The following is a 20,547-nucleotide window of genomic DNA, read 5'->3' as shown; positions in this document are numbered from 1 at the left end:
GGAAACACTGAATATTAAAACAACAATGTGGGTTTAACTTTGGCAATTGTATTAGGATAGTAGAGAGGACAAAAGGGAAAGCGATCAGAACAGCATCACAATAATCTGCCATTGCATTGCACCCCCTTCCACACCCCAAACTCTGACTATGGGCTGCCTTTGGCCGCAGGTTGCTATTTGCTATTTCGCCTGGTGCGCAGTAGATGCCCTTTTAATTTTTGCCCCTGCCCCTCCGTCTGTGCACAGTACTACCCACACTCCATCTGAAATCTCCTCTGTATCCTTAATCTGTGCATCTTTAATGTGAACAGATGATGCTGTCAATGGAAAAAGAAATAAACTGAAATCTTTTGATGTAGGACATCTTGTCATCCACGGGCCCTTGACACCGCTGTTATATTTGTATAGTTGTCTAAATATTGTCTGTATTTGACAAATAGACAACTAAATTCATGTTATTGGCTTGTGCTGTTTATTGAGCATCATTGTGGAGCAGCAAATCAGTGTAATTGTCTACTAATGGGATGTATTGTGAGGAAAACTGACATGGTGGTAGACATGGTTTGTGTGGGAATGGCTGAAAACAGATTTGCTGTGAACATTTGATTTGAAAATCACTGTGAAAAGGAAATTTGAATTTCTTTCAATTCAACCTTTTCAAATCGTGTTATCTTTCAAAAAAAGAACAACCTTTAATTCCGGTTTCCTCAAAGGCTTCCACATGGATGCTTGCATGGCATTAGCACTCTTTATCTCATTGAACACAAGCCTTGTTGTGTCAGTTGTGTGTTAATCCTCTAAGACAGCTCTACCCATCCAAAATGGTCAAATAATTGTCATAAAGATTGATGTACAGGAGGATCAAATGCCACACAATGGCAATTTAAAGTGTCTTGCACTGATAATGACACTGATCTCTGCTGTATAAAGACACCAGAAAACCCATTTTGTGAGTGTATTTTCTGCTTGACTTGAGAATGAGTTATTACGACGACTATCTCCAGTCATCATTGCCGCGACATAAAATATTAATACACCAACACTTCACAGAAATTGGTGAGTGATGGTTGTTAAAATGACATAAAACACAGAGTCTTAAAGTGACTCTATTCATAGACAAGGGCAGGAGGTTTAAATGTTTATGTTTTATACATTGTTTTGAAGAAGTGAATCAAGCAGGGACATTTCATGTAGATTTATAATCTGTTGCATCAGAACATAAAAGTCCCTGTGACAGGGACTGCACATTTCAACCTCATAACAAAGTCTTGCATTGTTATGTGACACAATAATGTATTGGTGCTATTCATTTGATACTAATGTAGATTTAATGCAGAAAATGTCGATTTGAGACATAAGGGCCAGAAAGAGAGAAATGTCATCCTCACACAGAAGACTGAACAATGGACTGGTCCATCTCTATTGGTGAAGCTTCTCAACAAGAGCTTCCATAAATCTTGATAAACACGTGGGAGAGAGAAAATGCTTTTCTACATTTCAGTGTGCATATACTGCCATCTTGTGGTATCAATGAAAATCACTATCCTTGTGTGTGACGCCAACCCTCTCCTTCACTGTCTCGGTCTCTCTCTCTCTCTCCCTTTTGGGGGTTTTTATGATAAAAAAATGCACTAATCATTTTCTGGCTCAGATCCTACACTATTATACAATTCAAGCACTACTCATTTTGTTTTGGTTTTCTATTAGGGATAGTATCTGGTACATGTTGCTTTTTTTGGTACCTGCTCTGACGTAGTTCCAAGCGAGCTGAGCTCATACTAAAATGAGACGACAATAGACGGCCACTGGTTGGCAGAGAGTGTCGTCACTGGAAGACCCATGAGCGTGACGTCCGACACAAGAATCAAATGGAACAATGCCGGACTGTAGATCAGTTAAAAAGACTTAAAAATCCTGAACACATGTGTTAATCTCCAACATTTAGCAAGTCCTCTAAGGTTAAGACACAGTGTGGACTGTGGAGTAAATAACACAGTTATGATTAATGCAATTTATAGTGTTGCATTTGTATCAATAATACTGGGACACAGACTACTCCAAGGTGGTGGAGTGGGGCCCCAAATACATTTCTGCTTAGGGCCCCATAATGACATGTGCTGGCCCTGAAATTGCCCCTTGTGAATACAGATATGAATACATATAGTTGACTGATTTTTTCAAGATGCAGCATTTTTGTACATATATGTGTATATATATTATGTTTTTTAACCTAACTATTTATTATCCACAGTTTTGCACACTGTTTGGTGTACACTGTTTTAATGACAACAATAATGTCTTAGTCTTTTCCACTGCTATGCCGATGATACTCAACTCTATCTCAGCACATCTCCACCCACTCAGCTCCCTCCACAATCACTTATCAACTGTCTACTGGAAATAAAATCTTGGTTGACCTCTAACCTGCTCCAACTAAACAGCTGGAAGACAGAGTTGATGATGGTTGCTCAACAAGGTTGGAGATCTGGTCCTCTCTGTCGACGACATCACCACTTCACTGTCAGAGGTGCACAACCTGGGTGTCAATATGGACTCAACTCTATCATTTAACACGCACATCAAATCTGTCACAAAATCCGCCTCCCATCTAAAAAATATCTCCTGACTCCGGCCATTGTGCCCTGATTCTGTCGCAGAGATCCTCATCCATGCCTTAATTATTTCTCACCTGGACTCCGTGCTGTTTGTGGTCCCCAAGAAAAGCCTGGATAGGCTCCAACACGTCTGAAACTTTACTTCTAGTGTTCTCACTCGGACCAGACCTTGGCAACACATAACCCTACGCTGAAACAACTACACTGGTTCCTGATCACCTTCAAGCTTCTCCTCCTTTACTACAAGTCTCTCCATTTACTTGCTCCCCATTATCTACCTCCTTTATTATTACCATTACATGTCATTTAGCAGACGCTTTTATCCAAAGAGACTTACAATGGAATCGAGTACAATCAGCCAGGGGTGGAATCGAACTTGCGACCATGATGTCTTTCGCACACAGGGTACCGGTCTTAACCACCTTAACCACAAACACAAACTAAGTCATGAGAAGTTATAAATCAAGTCAAACTTGAATTTCATAATAGAGAATAAAACACATACAGTGCAAATGGTTGTTGGTGTAGATACATCAGTGTAGCAGCATGGTGAGTGGAATATTCAGAAGACGAATAAAAAAAGCGAGCTGCAATTTAAAAGCTCACATTTAATGTAAGGGGTGACACCCTTGATCTAAAATGTCACAATACAAGGCTCCACTGTGAGGTCACCTTTCTGACGTGTGTTCCGCTCTCATCGCTCTCCTCTCACGGAATAGTTAAGCGTTTTGACCCTCTCCGCTCCCCGTACTCATAAAACGCGTCTACTTCTACGTCATTACGCAGGGTCGTTCGGTTCTCACACTAGCGAGCCTTACCGATGACAGCAGAGGAATATGCACGACAGAATCATATAGTCGTTATTTACATGTGATCGGTACAAACCCCCGGTGTCTGTTTCCTCCCACATATACGATTTAGGAGAAAATGACCGATTTGACAGATTCCTTGACGAAAGAGGGCTGGTAGGTAGCATTGGAGCTAATGTCAGTGAGCTAGCTAACACCCTGTTCGGCAGATTTGTTTTGCCGAATAATATATGATTATTATTAATAGTATGTATTGGCATAGTTTATCCCAAGTGCACGTGGTCAGGTAAAATCGTATTCATTCTTGCAAGGCCGTTAGTCTTGTTTAAGCGAAAGAAATGTTCGCTAACTAAGTAGCTAGCGATATAAACATCGTTAGCAAGCTAATGCACACTTAGCTTTCCACTACTTAACGTGTGTCGCTCCGGTTTGTGTTAAGTGTTAATCAGTATCAGTATTAAATGTTAAATGAGTTGGACAAAGATACCAGCCGAGTTCGGGTAAATCTAAAACTCGCAGTTTATTTTGATAGTGAGAACTTGTCAACGTATTTTACTCACTAGCTCAGCTTTGCCCACTTAACACGTATATGTTATTATTTACCCCTTTCAGTTTTTAGTTAATGGTATTCTCTCTCCTGCTGTGTATTTTACGTGTTTTTTCCGAGGCTAAACAGTGAAAAACTATAAGTAAAGTTAAATGTGTTTGAATCAACAAATAGTATAACATACTTTAGTCTTGGTAGGGGGAAAACATGCCTTGTACCAGATTTGGTTACGGGTTTCAGCATTTTCACTGAATTGAAATATAACTGAATGGTGTGTGTGAGACAAAAGAAGTTTCTTTCAGCGTGATATTTATTTTAGAAATGCTGTGCGCAAATTATCTGCTTAAAGTGAACGCCTAGTGTTTAGACCTCTGCTGACCTCATCACCTTCCCTCTCCACCCTGTGTGTCATTTCACAGGTACCTCAGCGATGAAGGCGTAGCTGAACTGAAAGGGTCTGCGGAGAAAGTGACACACAGTGACATTATTCGAATTGCACTTGATGTAAGTTTTTTCAGCTCTCGTGATGGATTATTGCCTATTTTGAACACAACACATGACATACAATAATACAAACATGATGCACACTTACATCTTTAACTTTTATATTAAATAAACACATTGTAGGGTATGTAAAAAAACATGTTCCTTATATTAAGCAATTCCAAATCTTGCCATCACACTGTATTGCGGTACAAGATTCAGTAGAACTTTCCTTCAATGATTTTGAAGATCTTTCTTATTTTTTTTCCAGCTCTAGGTGCATCAATTACATACACTTGATGTAAGGTTTAATCTTGTTTAGGGCTGCAACCATTATTCAATTAATCGATTGCTAAATTAATGGTAAACATAAATATTTTGATAATCATTTTTATTTTATTTAAAAGACGTGAGCCAGTGATTCAATTCCTTGTGCAAGTTTATTGGGAAAACATTGCAGCATCATAAACATTGTGGTATGAAGAAAATATGCACACAATAAAGGAGTACAATCCCGTGAGATTGTTATACAACTGTTAAATATTTAGCAAGGGTCAGTTTAAATTGAATACAATCAATATGCCAATGCTTAACCATAATACATTATAAGGCTGCATTGATTACTTAATTTATTGTCAGTTATTTTGATAAAGTTCTCAAGATTTTCTTAGTTTCTAAAATATGAATATTTTCTGCATTCTTTAATCCATATGACAAAGAGATTTTCCAAACTGACCAATTTTGGTTTATGGACGAAACAAGACATTTGAGAACATCATAATTGCGAGGTTTGGAAAACACCAATTGACATTTTAATAATTTATAGACCAAACAACTAATCTGTCGATTATGAAAATAATCATTAGTTGCAGCCTTAATTCTTTACGTTAACATTTTTATACATACTTCTTATGCACTGCAAGTCCTATACTGACAGCATGTGAAAGAGAAAAGGAACATTAGACAGATTATTATGAAGATCAATACTGTGTATTCAAACCTATTTTTTTTAAATTCCATTATAAGTCATGTCTTTTAAACTAAGCTATATTTCCCTTGCAGAGTGATCTTAGATCTATTGGGAGAAAATTCCTTCCGGCTGACATCAACAGCGGACGAACAGAGTCGGTGAGTGGTAGAGAACATCTTCTATGGCTGTTTCAGGGCTGTATTTATGAAACTTAGCTCCAGTCCAACTTTTTTAAAGCACTTTAGAACAACCACAGTGGACCAAAGTGCTATAGACAATAATGAATAAAAGACATAAAAGCTCACACGAGGCAGCAATGAAATATATATAAAAAAACAAATGCTATGAATTAAGACCTAAAACATGGGTAAAAATAACAGTCATTCAATGGAAGAAACACTAAAATGTATTAAAATGAAGCATGTCAATGACTGGCCAAGGAGAAGAGATTTAGAAAGTTTTAGCTGAATGCCACAGGACTATAGGCTTAAGTGAACATTTTGAAGTGCAGTTATTTTAATTGCCACTAGATGGCCCTAATAGACTGACAAACATGGATCTCAGGACTGAGAAAGTGGAGCTTTCAAATGGAGAGAATACATGTTCCAACAATATTGTCAGTGGATTAAAACATCTAATTAAAACTTGTGAACTTAGCCTGGCTCTCCTTCAGACCTCGAATTAAGTGGACAAACTTGTGACATCCTGGTCGTACACTGATAATCTCACACAGTTAATATTATGAATGAAATAATTAATCGTGTTTGAGCTTTTAAAGTTGCTTTACACAGCAGATATTGTAATGTAGATTGCCTGTCCATATTTTACACTTTCACTGAATGTAAAACAGGTCTGACAATTGCTTTTTTAAATAGAACAGTTACTGACACTAAATGGGGAATTTTATTTTTAATCAAACCTCAGTTCATGTTCATATTTCACAGTGCTTTCCACATGCTGCTGTTTTTTTTCCTTCTACGCCATAACTCATCTATTGTCTCTTGCACATGGACAGTTGGTGGGTCCATGTGTTCTGCAGGTGCAGAAAGTGAGGAACATCTCAGCTCCTAAAGACCATGAGGAGTCCCAGGGTGCGCCACGAATGCTGCGCCTGCAAATGACAGATGGGCAAACCACCTGTGTCGGACTAGAATTCAAACACCTGTCTAAGATCAGGTATCTCATTTAGAAATATATTGGGTTCAGTGCAAATAAGTGGATGTGGTGCCTTTTGAATAGTTTAGGAAGTTAAGATCACTGATAATTGTAAAGATAAAAACTAAACAAAAAGACACAATGCAGCAATAGCTCATTGGAGAAGAACATTATTATTCTCAGACATAGGCCTGATGCAGTGAAACTCATTATCCCTGCTTATTCCTGCTTTTAAGTGATAACTCCAAGGTCCAGTGCTTCTCTGCACAGTTGTCTGCAGCATCTGAGGAAAAATATTTTTTTGGATTCTGAGATTAAAGTCAAAATTATGACTTTAAATCTCTTAATTCTGGGAAAAAATAATTTCCTGGAATTAAAGTTAGGATTCCACATTTAATCTCAGTTTCAGGTCAGATGGCAGTTTGATTGAAGCATTTTTGTGACATTTTTTAAAAATGTTTTAGCCTCGTTTGTGTGTATTATCAGTTTTTAATTTTAATTGTCCAGAAAATGTTGATAAGTGTTTTCCCAAACCTAGAATGGATAATGTCTTGTTTTGTCTACAGTCTAAGAATGTATGTATTTTTAACCATTTTTTGTCATTTGTAGCAAAGAAACCAGAAAATTCACATATAAGAAGTCAAAGTCATATAACTTGTTTTAATTATTAAAAACACTCAAATCGATTAATAGATAATCGAAATAGTCGTTTAATAATAGATTATGTGGTGTTGCCCTAGGTTGCAACATAACAAAAAGGCACGTGTCTTAAAAACAACTACTCAATTTATGAGGATAACCCCTCCCCATAAGGCAAGTGCTAGATACATCAAAAGGAGAAATGCACATTGCAAATCTACAGAGACTTTGCTAAATCCATGAAGGCTTTCCATCATCTTCACTGGTGTTCATCCCTGATGCGTTGAAACCCTTTTCGGGACACCACCAGAGAATGTTTTTCTGGTTGCTACATGAATGCAAAGCAGGTGTCATGTAGCCAGTTGTGCCTCATTTATTCAAAGCAAAAATGTGTAAGATTCTGCTCATATCCCTCTCCTTCACCTCTCTGTCAACACTCTCACCCCACCACATGCCTCTGTTTTTCCCCTTTATCTGCATTTTCCACGTGGTGGCAGCTGATCTAACAATCCCCACCCGTTAATTGCATCTCCATCCCAGCAACGGTGGCCTTGGCGACTGCTGCCATGGTGACTAGCCAAGTCTGTACAGGTGGAGTGGCCAGAGTGTGGGCCTTGACTTCCTGATGGGAAGAGAGGAGAAAACAGAACAAATCCCTTCTTTATGAAGCACTCACACACACACTGGCCACCAACAGTGGTGGTCAGTGTTTCCTAATGTGTGGCTGAGGCCGTGAGCGATGGGTCTGATAACAGGACTGTTCAGTGTGTGTGAGACTGTCAGACAGGGATGACAATGAGGAATTAAGCAGAACCATTGATCTGAGGTTGAATAATGTGTTTGTAGAATTTGATGCACATGATTGGATGGAGGATAGAGGATGCCTCATTTGTGCATTTGCTGCTGTCATGAGGCTGCGAGCGTCCATCCCAGAGGTTTGGAGTGAAATCCCCGATAGTTGTTTGGCATCCGGCGTCAGTAGCTGGAAATCCTTCTAAGTCCCAGTGCTTTCCTAATGAGAGAGGCAGAGGCCTTATCAGGCCTGATGAGATAGAGGGGCTTTTAATTTACCATGAGGATGGGGTGAGCAGCTGGGATTATTAATAGGCCCTCGAAGTCTGGCCACCCATCTCCTGGCACTCAGCCATGTCATTTATAAAGTGGAATGGGCAGGGCGATAGGGTGTGGGCGAGTATATACAATTACAGTGTGTGAAGCCCTTGAATAGGTTTAAGTGTTATACAAACAAAAATGTACTTTTCTTCAATTAGAGATGCAGGATGTTATCGGCATGATATCGTATCATCATTTTACACAATAAAGAAAACTGGTGCGAAATGAGAATGATAAACATTTCACAACAGAAAAGACTAAATGACCTCTGCAGTTGGGTACAGGGAAATCTTTCTCCCTCTCTCTCTCTATATATATATATATATATATGTGTATATATATATATATGTTGAGTTGGGATGGGTGATCTATTACTGTGACTGTTTGTTCTGTTTGGTACTGTGACTAATTTTCCATGGGTTAGGGTTAGGGTTAGGGTATTATCTAATATAGGGTATTTCTATTATCACAAGGTGGCAGCACATGTGTGTTTGCAGAAGAGATGACATTTACTAGGTTTCCTGAATGCATCTTGAAGTTCCTATAAATTGAATATGCTGTAGATCCCGCAGAAGTGAAATTTACCTGGGTCTTTGACTCCATATGGTTTGGCTGCTCCCGAAACTGTTAGTTTCATTAGCTCTCCTGTGCTGGAGTATATTCGACAAATAAAAACATTGAATATTTAAATAATATGAGAAGCCTAAAGAAGATGATTTTTGCTAGAAATTTTCATCTTTAGCTCTGGTTCGGGTTGAGCATGATAAAAATCAGCCAATTTCATTTCTTAAAGCTTTCTTTCATAAGTAATGTTTTATTGTTGTTGTTTTTCAGTCTTAATACCCCCCCTGGAATAAAGGTGAAGCTCCTTGGTACAGTCCAGGTTAAAAATGGTCTTTTGCTGCTTGATGACTCAAAAATATCTGTACTTGGAGGAGAGGTCGACCACATGGTGGAGAAATGGGAACTGCAAAGGGTGAGGGTTACTTTTATTGTGATTGCTTGGTTGGATTCATATATTTCATATTTGTTAATAATAATAGTAATAATAATAATAATAATAATAATTTGAAATCTGTATTAAATACCACAGTCTGCCTGCCTTAATTCTTTCTGGGATTCATTTTTAATTATATTCTTTCTTTATTATTACACATGCAGAGTCTGGCAAAACACAGCAGGAGTAATATCGGAGCTGAAGGTGGACCTCCTCCCTTTGTGCCATTTGGTCAGGTGAGGGAAATTATTCTCTTTTTCAAAATAAACGTGGCAAATTGCTTCCCGTCTGTGAACACCAAAAGAGAAACAAAACACAAATATAAAATGCAATCAGTATTAATGTTAATGAAAAAGAGTTCTAAGTGGTGATTTAATAGATGTCATGGGGTCTGTTGAATAATGATCTCTCAGATCTTACTGAGATCTTCATGAATCTTTAAAATGCCAGACTGATGTTGCTCACAGTTATGTGTTTGTCGGTTTTTCCCCTTTCAAGCCACACATGGTGGGAATTATGTAATTTGTAGAGAAGGTGAGAAGAGATGAAACATTTTAAAGATAAACAGGCCTCAAGTGCACTATTAAAAATAATACTTCATCACGCTGTCAAACATTTCTGTCTCTTTCTACAATTAGATTTGTAAGGTGTCAGAAATTAATAAACCACCTTTCATTTTCCTTTTTTTTCACATTGCCATGTTGAAATAAACAACACTAACAAAACATTGAACACATTGTTTCTCATTTAAAACATACTTAATGTGAGTCAGTACTCTTATGCAAGAATCATAGAGCAGGAAACATTTGTATCTGCATGCTATTGGGTTTTTGGATTCTTACTACTATTACTAAATGATGTAATATTCTCTAGATTTTCGGATTGCACTACATTTCTAATACTTGGTCTTCGAACCAGGAGATTGGGGTTTACCAATTTTCTACACAAAAATGTATTAAACCATGCAAAGTAAGCTTTTTGACCTGGCAGTGGAAATCTCTGTGGTGGGGAATTCCAAACAAGATTCAAAATACTGATGACAGGAGGAAAACAGATAACGTGTTTTTGTGATATTAACTATCCTCTTAACACTTGATACATTTGGCTTGGTTTTTTTTATATATATTAGATTGCCCACATTCTCTCTCTTCGGATAAATCACCTCTGGCTTTTTAATCTGGCTGGCTATCACTTTATTGTGCTGAGATTGCCAACGCAATAGAAAGAAGGTGGTGAACCTGCTCGCAAGTAAAGGTCGTTGCTCCATTCAGTTGCCGACTTCACTGATTGAATCATCCCCCTCTAGTACAGTCATGAAAGAAAGCTGCAGAAAGTGTTGACTTTCTATCTCATTCCTGCAAAGTCGCTGTTGATATATTTGAAACTCGGTTCGGCGTTGAAAATTAGGAGGCAGCTTTGAGATCTTGATTGCTGTTGTTTGAAATCTTGGCGTTTATGTTAACCACTGACAGTAACTTCAGTACAACTCTATGAATTGAAAATGTATCATCGCCTCGTAAAAACATGTGCAATATACGTATCGTAAGATATGTGTACATTTCAATTCAAAAAGACAACCTGAACTGTGATTAATGCAGATTGTTCCTGTTTGACCAAGAACTTTCCATAAAATTAGATTTGTTTTATTTTATGAATAATTGTCTTTTAATATCGAGGCCTAGTACATTCTTCATAAAGTTTACACAGACACACTCACATGACCATGACAGAGGGCATTAGATTGACTGGTAATAGACATTGCAGTTTAATTTATTATGTTAAAATCTTTTGTTAAAAAAATTAATGTTTCCAGCATCCATTGTGGATTAATTTCAAGAATCCAGGTGATGAGGAATTTTTGTTCACAGCAGCAAAACCTTTTATCTATTTCTTTGTCAGTGCCTGCATAGTAGACTGCTAATCTACTGTTTGGATTTAGGTCAGCAGTGAAAGAAATACATTAAAACAGTTTACTTGAGCATTTGTTATTTATTTTTTTATTTATTCAGCACAGAATTCAACATTGTCTTATATCTCATAACTATGTTCTTTTCTTTGGCTAGTGTATGTTTGTTTGTTTATCTTGACAGTCAAGTGTCACATGCTGGTGCTGTGACGGTGCCCAGCAACATCACGTGACACAAGATTGCAGGAAGTGCACTCGAAACTGTCAAGCAAACAAGCAAAGCCAAAGAAAAGTTTAGAGCATACATTTTGTGAGCTAGAGTGAACTTTTTGGACTGTTATTGTATATGAACGAGAGCCTTGATTCTGGTTGACAAAGCCTCTTTATTTGCATCCTGCAGAAATGTGCAAGGAAGGATGAAGTGGACAGCAGAGAACTGGACCAGAGGAAAACCCTCCAGACTCACAGTGTGCTCAAAACTGCTGATGAGAATGATGAGTTTGAAAAACAGCGGACAGCTGCTATTGCTGAGGTGGCCAAGACCAAAGACGTGAGTCCTTATGGATCTTTGTTATTACAGTTCATGGAAATGAGCTATTCTTACTCTCTACTGTAACATCATGTAATATTTTGTGTTAGAATGTTCTACCTCTTATGTTGGATGTATAATTTTTAGAACCTTTTTAGTTTCTCTAATAATTGTCCTATTCTGTTCTCGCTCCCGATTAGCATTCATCTTAACCAGGATTGCTTTCGGGATTCAAACACCTTCTCAAATGAAAAATCACAATAATAGCGTCAGCTGCACAGTCTCTGCTCTGCTGTTTTGTTCCACCATGCAGCTGTATTGATCCTAAAGTTCTTTTTCCTTGTTAGGGTCCCCGCACGTTTGGAGGAGGAGGAAATGCCGGCAGTAATTTATCCAGCACAGCTTCCTCCTCCCGAGGCAGAGACTCATACCAGCAGAGGAGACGAGGAGAAGACAGGGTTGAAAGAACTGACAGCAGACAGGATGGAAACTACCGAGAACTGGTGAGAAGTCAAACTTGGTTCAGACCTGTAAAACACTTCACGCCTATGTTGAAGGGATGGTTGTACTTCACAGTATTGAAGCCTTTATTCACTGAAACAATGCAATGTAGTGGTTGGAAACTGGTCTTCATTGTGCTTTGGTACTAGGGATCCTTCCGTTCATTTCAGTTATTTGTAAATGGAGGGAACAAAGTTTTCTCGATGATATGATGATAAAACTACCTGTTTTTATAGAAGCAATATTACATTTCAATTTCGTTCTCCTGTCTGTTTCGTAAAGCTACACAACTACTGACAACAAAATAATAGCGGACGTCTACTTTTTATAAGGTCTATAGACTGGGTTTAACTTTAAAAAAAATCCTGACAACATGCAATAATCTCCAACATTTAGCAAGGAAATGTCTAAAATCTCTACATTTAACATAGGAATCCGGTGAATTTAGCGACAGCACTGCTGAAAGCTGGCGATCGTGAGCTGAATCAGTGACTGTTTCACACGGAGTTTGAAACAGGTTCTGCAGAAAGTACTCAACTAATCTTTTTAATTAACTGATTCCAATGATTCAGCACACCGAGTAGACCTGCTTTGCTTGTCACTGATATGTGTGTTGGCAGTTTTTTGCTGCCGTCTACATTGAGGAGGTATTATAGTAATGGAAAACAATGTGCCTGATGCCGAGTAGAGCCAATTTGTGCTCGAACTGTATAATGGAGAAGCGCAGATAGTGTTACCATGCCAAGGGATTGGTATAGAAAACTGGTTCTTAATTGGTATTGGTGCCTCACTGGTCTGCACTAAAGTAATAATTTGCTTTTGGACAAACTATGTTGACATCAGTGTCCATGTTATATTTATTCTAACTTTGCTTTAGAACACTTCAGAACTGAAGGATTTTAGTGCAATTGACCAGCATTTTCGGATTCCCAACCGTTCCGTCAGTTTGTATACATTTAATGTTGCCCTGCGTTTATTTTATGTTTGTGTCTCTGTGCTAAATTTAGCAAAAAATAGCTTTACATGTAAAAAGAAAATTGCAAGTAAATTAGGTAGTGCTAGCAACACCAAGAAACACAAACAGTTTATAAAAATGTCTATAAACATGAGATGGCGTAGCGTGTTTGACATTTCTGCTGTTGCTAATAGAGCAACTGCGTCCTCGGTGCAGTCTCCTGGCTCTGACACTGATAGAAACTTAACTGAATTTAATATTCAGTATATTTAATTGTGTAGCTTGTTACTTAAGTTGCTTTTAGCTTCACTTTGTCTCTGGTGGTGGAGAAAGTAGGACATTTTCTCACTGCTCTCCTCCACATACCTCTGTGTTCAGGCATCCTCAGCACCAAATTAGTAGTATCAATAGGAATACCAAGTATGTTTCAGTAAGCAGTGCTGTGTCAGTATCAATAAATCCTTAGGATACCCATCCTTACCCATGTATGATTTTTTTTTTGTAGACATCTAATATTACATTATGTTGTGTGTGCTAGGTGGATGAACGTGCTCTGAGAGACATCATGGAGATGGGCTTTAACCGGGAGGCTGCTCGACAGGCCCTGATGGATAATAACAACAATCTGGAAGTGGCTCTCAACAGCCTACTGACTGGATCTTCTGGAGTCGGATCTGGACCTGTGCTACCTGAGTCTAACAAGCCCCAACCCAGAGGTTCTTACACACACACACACACACACACACACACACACACACACACACACGATTAAGCTTGGGGAGGAACATTTAAGTCCATTCACTACCACTATAGCCTTCAGATGGATATTCTGTGTTTCATGCACAGGTTACCTGCTGTGTTACAAGCTTAACTTTCACCACCTTGAAACATCCTTGTCACACATACTTGGATTGACCAAACTGTTCCTAACTGCATCAACATTGGTTCTTCTCAGGCAGAGGAAAGGGACGAGGCCGGTCTAGAAATGAAGATGAGGAGGAGGGCGGAGGAGGAAGGCCATCTGGACCAAGCACCCTGTTTGACTTTCTGGAATCAAAGATGGGAGTTTTCTCCATTGATGGTGGGTGAACTGTGCGGGTTTGTGTGTATTTTCAGCTGCCCAGCAACAATTAACCTCTCACACTTTCACAGCCATAAAGCTTAAAGTTTTTCCTTTATGTATTTTAAGAAGAGATGCATGTCAGTTTAACAGAGGCAGCATTTGATTGATAACATATATGTGTTATATGTGTGACAGAAGACAATGTGTATATATGATTCCATGCTGGTCTTTGATTTGCTAATGTTCCTTTAATGTAGTGTTTCATTGGTTGTTATTCAGGTTTTGTCTGAATTATTTTATTGCAAAGAAGTGCCAAAAACTTAAAGACTAACGTCAATGCAGTTTTTAACAACTGCAAAAATACAAGGTGCAAAAATGTGAATGTTTTTGTAAACACACCTAAATATATACACAAAAATACATAAATCCAAGCAAAATATGTCGAAATATAAGCTAAACCAAAATGGAGAGATTACAAACCTCTGCATTGTACATGCAACAAAAATGTATAGAGTGCAACTAAATATTTTATTAGGTGTGTGCAGCGACAAAGAAGAAGTGCTGGATAGTAATTTAAGATACGGAAAGAAATAGGCCTATAGCAGTGGTGTAGTCTACGTGATAAGCAGGTATATGCCAGGATTTGCACATTGATATTTTTGACAGCACTTACACTCAATTTGTTTTTTCATACAAAAGGTGGGGACATCAAAATGAATTAAATATATTAAAATGCATCATTCATTTGTAGCTAATTGTGCTGGTGGTTTGAAATCCCATGCTGCTGTGAGCATCTGTGTCTTTTTCATGTGGCTGTGGTAGAGTGGGCTGAGCTCAACATGCTCGATCGTAGCACTTTACTAGCACTGCACGCTAATGCATCACAGTTGCAAGCACAGAACCAAGGTGAAATAAAACAATGCACCTTTTTACCCAAGTCCCATCCTACCCTAACCCAACCTGTTGACAGTGCCTCAATCACTTTAATTGTGACTTGATTCCAGTTACTTCTTTTTTCTTTTTTTTGTCCTGTGACTCTAGAGCACCGTTATCCTTAGTTCTGACTTATTTGCAATACATGCTAGTGAGCCACAGCTAGGATGAGGATAGTTACAGTATGTGTATAAAAGGCAAACATGTTTTATATACCTGAGGATGTGATTCTGCTGCATAAAATAAATCTGGGGCACCACTGAGGCCGAGAGACCAAATCATATGAAATATGGTGCATTCTTTCAGGTTGACTCAACATGTTGTTCTTCCTCCCTTTTACTAAATGTCCACACAGCAGGTGTTGCATCTGTGGCACCAACTTGCAGCATGTTGTTAATACTCAACCCTAGATACAGTTGTTTATGCCAGTATTATTTTTCATAACGCTGCATATTTTGGTTTGTTTCCTCAGAGCCAAAGAACCAGGCACCACAGAGACATCACGAGAGTAAAGCACATTTCTCCAACACGCATAGCTACTCCAAAGACACGTCACAGACCAAGTTCTCCTCACATTATGAGCATAGGCAGCAAAGGAATGACAGACCACCTCGCTTCCACAGGGACACTGACTTTCCCAAACCTGGTCAGGAGTCTCTCTCCAACTGTACAACCGCCCATATATCGGTTCAGTCCCAGCAGGGGAAGAACCAAGAGAAATGGCCCAGAGGACCATCAGATAGACCACAAAATGACCGAAGAGAGACCAGAGACGAGCAGATTTTTCCTTCTTCCTTCCCAACGACTTTCACGCGTTCTCAGCAGTCTCAGCAGCAGATGGAGTTTAGCGGTTCTAACCTGCAGCGATCCAGAAATGGAGATGGTGGTGGTGGGAACATGACTGGACCGTCTCACAGGAGGGGATTAAAAGATAACGGACTCACATTCAAACCGACTAACTCTACAGGCAGTGAGGTGGATGGAAGAGTAAATCATAAGCACACGGACAGAATTGAAGAACCCAACAACAGCAGGAGGAAGGGAAGGGCCGAACCTGACCGACAAAGAGATCCCGGGCCACAGAACTTTAACTTGAGGGGAGGAAGCTCGGGGACGACCCAAGAGGTTGGCTTATCACGGGATTCTCGAGTCATGACAGGGGGTCCTCCTCATTTCCAAAATGGAGATGTGGAACACAAAAGAACTGGGCCAATCAAGCCACCAAACTCCTCTTGTCCACCCAACAGGGAGCCCCCTCCCAGGAAAGCCCCTTCTAATAACTCTGGACCTAAAAGAAGGTCAGGGCAAGGCAGAGGTCAAGGTCCTCGAGGACCAGAGAAAAGTCACATCATGGATCATGCTTGGAAACCTGGTGACCAGTGCCTGGCACTTTACTGGGAAGACAGTAAGGTATGTTGTTTATGGCCTGGTTGCAGCTAAAACTGTTGTTGTTGTTAAAACATGTATTCCGCTTTACAGTCTCCTCACATTACTAGTGCAATGTTGCTGTTGCCTTTGTCTTGAGATAAAGTAAATGGTAAAAGCTTTCGCCCCCTGCACTGCTCCCCACTCTCCCTCCCTCCCTCCCTCCTTCTCCTCCTCACTCATCTCTCAGCCCACCATTTGGCATTAGGCAGGGTTGGCCTCAGGAGGGGGTTTAGATAAGAAACGCAAGGGAACAAGCCAGGGTGTATGATTTGCGTGTTACTTAAATGGACATAAATTCATTTTGTCTTGACACATGTAATTGTTAGCTTTCAAATTACAATTTCTCTTTCTTCCTGTCTGTTTGTGTGCCTGTCAAGTTCTACCATGCCAGAATAGATGCTGTGCATCCATCAGGCTCCACGGCCGTGGTTGTATTTAGTGACTATGGAAACTGCGAAGAAGTGCTGCTGCATAACATAAAACCTGTCCCTGCTGACATGGTAAGGAGAAAGAACGTAACATTTAAAACATTTTGAGATGAGGAAACATGAGTCTCCCCAAAATAACATTCCGATCTTCTTATAAACACAACGGCAGGAGGAAGACGATGGCTATTATGACAGTTCACTGGAGTTTCGCCGTGGAGGAGACGGACAGCCCAGACGGACAAGACCAACTCAACAGTATTACCAGCCGCCCAGAGCACGAGACTGATGTGTCTGGTATTGTCAGGTAGATTATTATTATAAGTATTATTATTTTATTTTATTTACCCCATTGTTACACATGAAATCACAAACAGTGCTCCAATGTCTAAATGGAAGACTTTCATATATAATAAACATGATCAAATAATAATTTGAGCAGTGCTGCTGTTTCTAAATGGAAGAGTTTTTATTATGCTAATTATTATTATGTAATCGTATAGTAAACATGATAAACCGTCATAGAAACTTTTTTGACAAACTAAAATTCACCTAAATAAATAAAAAATAATAAATAAAAACCTCAGTTGTTCTGAATTAACAAGATCATTTTCTCACCTAAGTCAAATATATTCACAAGTTTGTATCTCATTACTTTATAAAAACTTAGGCATATTTTTAAATGAAAGTAATTATCTTGACAACTCATAAAAACAGTCTTTTTTTATGAGTATTTTAGAATAGCTAGTTCCTTACTTATTTCTAAATGGAATTCATTCAAAATTCATTTTCTGAATGTAAGATAAGATACAAGATATTTTTTTCACAGGTTTGATAAAAATGTAGCTTTTGAATCGATAAAAACCGAGTTGAAAGTATTTCTCTGTTATACGTACAGTATGAATCTCATTAATACAGAAATACATAGCCAAAATATTTGTGGATATCTTGTAGAGCTGAAACAATTACTTTGATGATTACTAAATGAATCGTCAACTATTTTGATAATCGATTAATTGGTTTGAAGCTTTTTTCATTATTATTAAAACAAGATTTCTGATTGGTTTAGCTTCTTAAATGTGAATATTTTCTTAATTTCTTTGCTCCATATAACAAGAAATCATTAAAACTGAATCATTTTGGTTTGTGGACAAAACAAGACATTTGAGAACATCATCATTTCCTGGTTTGACAAACACTGATAGACGTTTTTTAACATTTTCTGATATTTTATGGACCAAACGATTACTTGATTAATCGAGAAAATAATTGACATAATAATCGATTACGAAAATAATCATTATTTGCAGCTCTAATATCTTGTTAATTTTAAAAAACAGCGTGTTTATACTTATATAACTAATGTATTCCTCTTTTTGTCTTCTTTATCCATCAGTGTGCGTGTCCCTCATCCTTCCACGGCAGATTGTGTCACTTTTCTGCAACAATCCTGAGTGCTTCCTGATGTTTTCTAAATGTGTGTATGTGTTTGTGTGTATATATACACACTGTCGGGACATACAGATCTTTTCAAAGGGCTTGGACCTGATGCAAAAATAAAAGAGAAACTGACATGAGCATCTGTTGTTTTTGTTCCAACACATATCTACTGTACATGTACATGTGAAGATTTGTTCTCAATGGATGCATTAAAAATAATGGATATTAGAGTATGTAGCAACTTGGTAGTTTCAATGTGTTTTTTTAAACTATCAAATTCAAATGAATAAATAATGAAGAGCAGAAATGGAAACCTCTCAGGGGTCCTTTGTTTTATTTTATTGTATTAGTAGTTATGATTAGGAGATAGTTTTTCTATTTTTATTATGGACATTTTTTCATTAAACATAACAAAAGACATACAAATGCACGCTAAATGTAAGGTGATATTACGTAGGACAGTATATTGTAGCGCCTATCCATTCATTCTATCCCCCACATGAGGGTCGTCGGGGCGCTGGTGCCAATCCCAGCACACATAGGGCCAAAGGAAGGGTACACACTGAGCACTGAGCTGTATGATATTCTTCCAGTCATCATCATTTATCGTTATTTATGGTACGTTTGAATAAATTACTCCCAAGTTTATTTTCACACTGCAACATTGTCCAAGTTCTGACGAAGATCTTGGAATAAAAGTGGGATATAAAATGTTTTTGCTCTTTGTGATCCAGGAAGAAATTCTCAAATAAGTGAGTCATTTGAAAGCTAAGAAAATAACATGGCTCTCTTATATGCATGATGCCTTCACTTGTGCAAAAATCCTTATTTGACAATTTATAGTGATCTCTCACTGACCCACGAATGTAGCAGCTGGCTTTAATTGTGAAGTTGATTTGAGTTCATTTCAAAACTAGTACGTAATTACAGATATACAGACAAATTGTTTGTTCCATTCAGCCATTGTCAGATGACTTCACACTGTGCAGATTAAACCTCAGTTAACTCCGTTGTGGACTGTCTACAAATTGCAACACTGATGACAAAGCACATGTTCAATATCTTCACCATAATGCTAAAAAATAATCTCTAAAATGACTACTCATTTTGTTAGTCTCTCCGAGGTTATACTGCAACACCTGCACATTTCAAGATCTTGTATAATTCTCTGTGGCAGCCACTCTCAAACAAGAGGGCCCACAAATCTGAAATTTCTCACAAGACTAAGATCAATAATTCCCATTAGTGCAAGATTAATAATCAGTCCACTTTATTTCTGAACTTGCATATCGTTCAACACATGCATGTGGTTGTTGCAGATGGGCTCCACGTCATATTTTGAAAGATTTAGCTTCACAACAAAGTGCGTAATTATCCATCAACATAAATAACAACATACAAATTAAAATGAACAAGTGCACAACTGAAATATTACATGTTTTGACACACATATTATGACACTGGATACTTACACATAAAATGTCACAATATCGCTATATACAGTATTTTACCTGCTACACTAAGTCAGATAAAAGACCATGCATTTGTTTTATTCATTGTAAAAACTTAATAACAACACATTGATTTATTTTTCATGGCCCATCTGTAGTACTGTTACGGCCCACTAGGGGGTCACGGCCCATACTTGGGGGATCGCCGCTTTATACCATTCCTGTCAAAATCATTTTAATTGAGTTAATAGTTGTTTAATCGTCACAGCGCTACGAGTAACATCAACAAAAATGACCAAAAGTTCTGCACTGCAACTTCATCTCGTGACCTGCTAGCAAATCAGCTAAATCTAGCGTCGCACACATCAGTCTGTTCACTTGGTGTGGACCGACAGTAGCATACAGTAGAGTGAGTCCACAGCAGCAGCAGCAGCTCGTTTGCTGTGCTCTCTGAAGCAAATCCAAGGGCGTAAGACAATCTCTTCCCCCTGTAATTGAGATGGTTACACTGCAGAGATATCATTTTGCACATCACAAAAGGAACTGTACCCAGTTCTTCAAGCACTGCACACACATTGGCTGTTTGTG

General features: G+C 38.4%; 1 protein-coding gene across 2 annotated transcripts; it reads left to right on the top strand.

The window, feature by feature from the left end:
- The first annotated feature begins 3,383 nt into the window (after positions 1-3,383).
- Positions 3,384-18,645, top strand: tdrd3 (tudor domain containing 3). Of its 2 annotated transcripts, none has more exons than XM_044031107.1 (14): positions 3,384-3,580; positions 4,391-4,475; positions 5,517-5,582; positions 6,440-6,600; positions 9,166-9,307; positions 9,493-9,564; positions 11,635-11,784; positions 12,111-12,266; positions 13,758-13,935; positions 14,175-14,300; positions 15,688-16,625; positions 17,021-17,143; positions 17,241-17,375; positions 18,465-18,645. In XM_044031107.1, the coding sequence occupies exons 1-13, from the start codon at positions 3,543-3,545 to the stop codon at positions 17,355-17,357; spliced, it is 2,352 nt and encodes a 783-aa protein (XP_043887042.1). In that variant the 5' UTR covers positions 3,384-3,542; the 3' UTR covers positions 17,358-17,375; positions 18,465-18,645. The 2 variants fall into 2 exon arrangements, with proteins under 2 accessions (XP_043887042.1, XP_043887041.1); XM_044031106.1 differs by having other exon boundaries at positions 17,238-17,375.
- Positions 18,646-20,547: the final 1,902 nt, after the last annotated feature.

The sequence above is a fragment of the Solea senegalensis genome, linkage group LG7 (genome assembly GCF_019176455.1).
Source record: "Solea senegalensis isolate Sse05_10M linkage group LG7, IFAPA_SoseM_1, whole genome shotgun sequence".
In the NCBI taxonomy this organism is placed as follows: domain Eukaryota; kingdom Metazoa; phylum Chordata; class Actinopteri; order Pleuronectiformes; family Soleidae; genus Solea; species Solea senegalensis.
The sequence above is the reverse complement of the archived record's forward strand: the minus strand, read 5'-3'. Positions and strand labels throughout refer to the sequence as shown.

What these genes read in the sequence shown, in the direction of transcription:
- tdrd3 (XM_044031106.1), top strand. Translation starts at nt 3,543, where the DNA reads ATGACCGATTTGACAGATTCCTTGACGAAAGAGGGCTG. An exon ending in TTATTCGAATTGCACTTGAT is followed by an intron (nt 4,476 to 5,516) that starts GTAAGTTTTTTC and finishes TTTCCCTTGCAG; the next exon opens with AGTGATCTTAGATCTATTGG. An exon ending in ACAGCGGACGAACAGAGTCG is followed by an intron (nt 5,583 to 6,439) that starts GTGAGTGGTAGA and finishes GCACATGGACAG; the next exon opens with TTGGTGGGTCCATGTGTTCT.